At 43.9% G+C, this 6,199-nt stretch overlaps 1 protein-coding gene across 1 annotated transcript; it reads left to right on the forward strand.

Annotated features, from left to right (window-relative positions):
- The first annotated feature begins 420 nt into the window (after positions 1-420).
- Positions 421-3,225, forward strand: LOC102841927 (WAP four-disulfide core domain protein 13-like). The gene is made up of 2 exons (XM_006839335.1): positions 421-505; positions 3,047-3,225. The coding sequence occupies exons 1-2, from the start codon at positions 421-423 to the stop codon at positions 3,223-3,225; spliced, it is 264 nt and encodes an 87-aa protein (XP_006839398.1).
- The last annotated feature ends 2,974 nt before the right edge of the window (positions 3,226-6,199 follow it).

Consider the following 6,199-nt stretch of genomic DNA (forward strand, 5'->3'; position numbering starts at 1 on the left):
AAAACTGATGATATGCCTTGTAAACTTTCACTCAATCCACAATAAAAACCTTAAACTTAAAAAAAAAAAAAAAAAAAGGTAATGCTGTTACTTCCAACCACTTTGTCTCTGTGTTGCATTATTTGCATCAGGATAACAAAAGGGAATAAAACTCCTTTCTGTAATTGGAAGGGTAGGAGCTTAGAGAATGGAATGATTTTGGATCTGGAGGCAGGGGGGAGAGGACAACTTGGCCCTGGAGTGAACGCAGTTAGGAGGTGCTTATCTTACTCCAGGCACTTGTTGATGAAAAGATATAGTGAAAGGCCAGTTACAGCTTAAACAGCTCCACCTTCCTTCTTCCTTCCCTTCTGCCAGCAGTGCCTGATCAAACCCAGCAGTTCCAGGCCAGCCAGGACTTCACATCTGTTCGGTAGCACCATGAAGTCTGTGTTTCTCCAGCTCCTGCTATTGTCCTGCCTAGTACTGCAGTCAGTAGCTGGGAAAACCAAGAGACATCATAAGAGTAGGTGTTGGCTCTGGGTCCAGGGGAGGGGAGCAGCATCTGTTGAGAGGATGGAACCCAAGGGAACCCCTGTAAAGAAAGGTTGTGTCATGTTGAAAGGTCCATACTTTATTGTCAGTATTTGTATCCTTGTCATGTTGCTTACTGAGGGAAAGAGCAGAAAGCTCAAATTTTCATCTTTCCAGTGGAAATGATGACCTTGGGCTAGCTGGAAGGAGAAACTGAAGTACTCACATAGAGACAGAGTGCTCTTACTGAACCATGATAACTACTCAATAGTATTGTCTTGTAAATGTCATCAACCTTGTCATACAGCTTTGTCTTCAGGGTCCCTTATGATTGTTTGAGCCACCTTTCCAAGCATAAAAGCACAGAGGAAAATTAAATTGGTAGAATCTAATATAATCTTGGCTTTGGAAGGTATTATGAGAGGGAGATGACGGAAATCTTGCCATTCCCCTCCCCAAGTTAAAAAATATCGAGACAATTAGTAGGATTTGCATCAATAGATCTGAGTAGATTCCCTCTCAGCAGCCACCACTCACTGTGAAGCTCAACTCAAGACCACTGGGTCAAAATGCTGTTGGGAGATGAACTTGCATTCATTAAACACACACCCTTCTTTGGGGGAGGGGGAAGCATCTTTTAGAATATTGGAGGCGCATAGAAGGTCACACATGGTAGTTCATGGGTTGTGGGAAGGATGAGGGGAATATGGGAACTGGAGGGTAAAGTAGAGAGTCAAAGGAGAGCCACAGCAGATATTCTGAAAGTGCTCTGAGCAGGACTGGGACCAGATGCCCAGGATAGGGTGTAAAACTTGAGAAAGTAGACCTCTCTGAGATCTCTGGTTCATGGCCTCCTTCCCCACACTGCTCCACTGAGCCCTGAGCGCTTCAGAGTGGGTGCCAGTTTCAATTGTGTGCACTGCCCCAGTAAGCTCCGAGGTGCATTAGAAACCTAGGGTGAGTGCTGGGTTATTGGTCTCTGCCAAATTGTCAGTTTATAGCTTGAGCCTCAGCTCTTTTTGTCCTTTTACTGGGGCCATTTGCTGTTGCAATTATAGCTCCAATATCATTCCTTTTCATTCGTTTCAGATCAGAATATCACTCTACAGATTCCCTTTCAACTGCAAATACCAGCAGAGCAACAAATCAACAGGGGTTTACAGAATACCCATACCTATTACACTTGCCCCTGGAAAGATTAAGTCACAGGGTACAAAACTCAGGGTCTGGCAGAGCTTGGGGAGGGGAACTGATGGAGCCCATCCTCAATAGCTTAGAGCTTAGGGAATGTAGAGGAGCCTGTGGCTAGTTGGGCAGGAAGTGGGGTTTGGCTTTGATCTGGAATACTTGGGAGTGATGAAGAAGGAATGAAGATGCTTATTCTTCCATAATAGTAGATTTGTGTCCCTTCTCCCCTCCTCCGCCTCCAATGTGTGGTGAATCCTAACTTTGATGCCTTTGATTATTATCCTATTTGGGAATTCATTGTTTCCGTTATGCTAATGAGGTAGGGTTAGTATAGGATGTGCTTTGAATTAATCTTTTACATGAGATAAAAATAACAGATTAAGCAAGCTGTTGTTGTTAAGTACTGTGGCGTTGGTTCCCACTCATAGTGACCCTGCACAGGGTTTCCGAGGCTGTACAGCTTTACGGGAGCAGAAAGCCTCATTTTTCTCCCACAGAACAGCTGGTAGTTTCAAACTGCTGACCTTGAGGTTAGCAGCCTGATTTGTTACCACTATGTTACCAGAGATGGGGCAAAATAGCTGTCAAGATACATGGAGATTTTTAAAGAACCAGGAAACAAACTGAAGAGACAAAAACCTTTCCCTTAGAGCCTGTACAGAGAGACTTCGCCTAGAGTAGAGACTCAGAATTTGGATTTTCAGCTTCCTAAAATGTGAGGAAATATATTCCGGTTTGTATTTCTATTATAACAGCGCTAGATAACTGACAGGCTCCCATGAAAAACTGTGTACCTCAAATTTCTATCTTTCTCAACCATGAAACAAACTGAATTCCCAAGTGAGTTCATTCTCAGAATTCACTTGTGAGTTCAGTTCTAGCTCTTTGATCCCAGATTCAGTATCTTTTCCTAAACCTCTCTTCCACTCATTCTTCCTATACAGAACTAACCCACTTAGGATAACCCTAAGGAGGAAAGTACTATTAGTGAGAGGCAGCACAAGTTGCTTAACACCACATACTAAGTTCATTCAGAATCTATGTATAAATCCCTCTCTTGTTAATCTCATCTCCCACTCCCCGAACAGGTCTGACCAGGGCCTAGGCATCTGACCCACAGGGACAATGGATGGCTAATGGATGTAGAATCAGCCCAACTCTGTGTGGGGTCAAATATGTCGTGGTTTCCCTGCTCAGAAAAGAAAGAAGTAGACAAAATTCCACTTCCTTGTGACCATACCAGCGAGGTCATGGGGACAAGGTAGCAGCTTCCTGGGTGTTAGGAATTTAAATGTCCCATCTACAGCTGTTGCTGGGCCTTTATTTTACCTCTTTTGTGTTCCAGAGTACATCTTGGATCCTCCACCCTGCAAATCTGCACCCGAAAGCTGTGACCGAATCTGTATACATAGTAAAGATTGTCCAGAAGGACTTGAATGCTGTTCTTCGTTCTGTGGAATAATCTGTTCAGAGAACAAAAAACCAAAGAGAAGGAAGCAAAGAATGTTTAAGGTCCAGTCTTGACCCACAACTCTGGTGAGAGCTCAACAGAAGACTTTTACCTAATGTCACTATGGTGACATTCAAGGAGATCTGGTAGCGTAGCGGTTACGAATCGGGCTGCAAACCTCAAGGTCAGCAGTTCGAAACTACCAGCTGATCTACGGGAGAAAGATGAGGCTTTCTGCTCCTGTAAAGATTTACAGCCTCAGAAACCCTGCACAGGGTCGCTATGAGTCAGTTCTGACTCCATGGCACATAACCACCACCACCATGATGACATTCTTCTCCTTCCTCCTATTCCTCTTTTTTTTTTTGGTTGTTATAGTCCCAACATTCTTCTCTTGACCAATTTTCAAAAATGTTCTACTTAGAAGATTCATCCCTTGCGTAAGCCCCCTCTCCTGATTACCCACATCTGTGTGTCTGTCTCAAGCAGTGTCAAACGCCCTCATCCACAGACCCAGCCCTGTTCAGATCCCTGGGCCTGGGGAACAGCATCTAGGACTCCAAAGCATCCGCTGAAATCTCAGAGGAAAATTGCTTTCCATCTAGGCTCCCTCTTTTCACCAAACACCGTTGTTTGGCCCCACTGTTCTTGGGCTCTGAAGATTCAACCCAAGAGAAGTTTGGTTTTGTTGCCTGGATATTACCACTGTCTGGCAGGTAGCTGACTAGAGAGCTCTCCCTGGGCAGAGAGAGACATTAGAGTGTTTTGAGACTTCTAAGCTTCCAATTCCATGTGCCAATTCCTTTTTTTCCCTCATCAGTAAGTGGGAACTCTGCAATTTCCTGTTTTGCAAGAATGTGATAAGGCTCTAAAGAGGTAGGTCTCAGAAGTCCCAGTGGCAGAAGACTCAACCAGTGAGTTCCTTCAAGGAGGCCTTGACTGTCTTGTTCTCAGCTGTGTTCTTTTCCTGAGCACAATGCACTATTTATAAGACAGTATGTGGAGTGATTAGGTCTGATCTCTGGACCCGAATGTTGTTGTTGTTGTTGTTAAGTCGAGTTGGTTCCAACTCATAGCAACCTTCCATAGAGTTTCCAAGGAGCAGTTGGTGCATTTAAACCTCTGACCTTATGGTTAGCAGTCCAGTGCTTATCCTACAGTGCCACATCAGGACTCCACTAAAGCCAAATGTTGCTATTGTTAAGTACTATCATGTTGCTTCTTACTCATAGTTACCCTGCATAGGGTTTCCAAAGAGTGACTGGTGAGTTTGAACCACCGACCTTGTGGTTCAAACCAACTGTTGAGGTCTTATGCTTATCCTACAAGGACACACCAGGAGCTGGACTCAGATCCTGGTTCTACCATTTCCTACCTGTGTGACCTTTGACAAGTTACTTCATCTCTCTGGTCCTCACCTTCCTTGTCTGTTGTTATTACTGTTCAATGCTGTTGAGTTGATTTAGACTCTTAATGGTTCGATGTGACAGAGTAGAACTGCTTCAGTGGGCTTCCTGGACTGTAATCTCTCCAGCTTCAGTTTTTTAAATTGGAAGAAAGTTTACAGGGCAAATTGATTTCCATTCAATAATTTATATGTATTTTATTTTGTGACATTGATTACAATCCTCACAATGTAACATCACCCCTGTGTTTACCATTTCCCATCACCCTTCTTTCAGAAGGCCTGCCTTCTGAGCTTGGTCCCTGGGCAAAGGCTACTGTCTTGATCTCATACAGTTTATTGTTCTAATGAATGTGGACCTCCCTGATGTGACTGTTCACCTTCTAGGTCTGTCAGCCACAGGGGTGAGTTCAGTTCCAGGCTTGAAGGAATCTAAGGACCTGGAGTGGCGCTGTGGGTTAATGCGTTCAATTGCAAAGTTGGTTTGAACTGCAAGGTCAGCCATTCAAGCTCACCAGCTGATTCTTGGAAACCCTATACAGGGTGACTATGGGTTGGAACCAACTCACAGCACTTAACAACAACAAGGGCCATAGTCTCGGTGGTTCCATCCACCAAACCCAAACCCCCTACTACTGAGTCCATTCTGACTCACAGAACCCTGAATAGGGTTTCTGAGGCTATAAATCATTTTAAGGACAGACAGCCTTATCTTTCTCTCAGTGGGTTTGAATTACCAACCTTACAGTTAGCAGTTCTGTGCATATCGTAATCAAACCAGCAAGTCTGGTCATGATTTTGAGTTTTGTTGCACATTTTTCTTCCACTTTATTCAGGACTTCTAATACGATCCCTTTCAGAGCAGTATCTAGGATGTAATCTTGATGGAAGGAGGTCTCCAGCTCTTCGTCCTTCCAGATTGGGTTTGAATTACCAACCTTTAGGTTAACAACAGGCAAATGCTTTACCATTATACCACCAGGGATCCCTCATTTGTATGTTGTTGTTAAGTGCCACTGAGTCATTTCCAATTCATAGCAATCCTATATAGGGTTTCTGAGGCTTTAAATCTTTGCAGAAGCAGAAAGTTTTGTCTTTCTCCCATGGAGTGGCAGGCAGGCTTGAACTGCAGACCTGTGGTTTGCAGTCTAGTGCTTATCTTCTGGAGGACTGGAATAATGATTGTAGTTGTTGTGTGTCATCAAGTCGATTCTGACTCATAGGGACTCTTTATAGGATTTCCAAGAGAGGCTGGTGGGTTGGAACTGCCAACCTTGCAGTTAGCAGTAGTCCAGTACTTATCCAACAGCACCACACCAGGGCTCAATGATGCAGTTAAAACAGAGAATCCAGGTAAAGTTCTAAAAACATTGTTTACCACAATAATTGCCTAGTCATTTTTAACTCTGGAGCTCTGGTAGCGTAGCGGTTACAAATCGGGCTGCTAACTTCAAGGTTGGCAGTTCGAAACTACCAGCTGTTCCGTGGGAGAAAGATGAGGCTTTCTGCTCCTATAAAGGGAAACCCTGTGTAGGGTCACTATGAGTTGGAACCGACTCCACGGTCTCAACAACAACAACAATAACAATTTTAACTATTAGACAACCACTTCCCTCTAGACCCTGGTCCTTGTAATTAAACTC

The sequence above is a fragment of the Chrysochloris asiatica genome, unplaced genomic scaffold (genome assembly GCF_000296735.1).
Source record: "Chrysochloris asiatica unplaced genomic scaffold, ChrAsi1.0 scaffold00023, whole genome shotgun sequence".
Taxonomy (NCBI): domain Eukaryota; kingdom Metazoa; phylum Chordata; class Mammalia; order Afrosoricida; family Chrysochloridae; genus Chrysochloris; species Chrysochloris asiatica.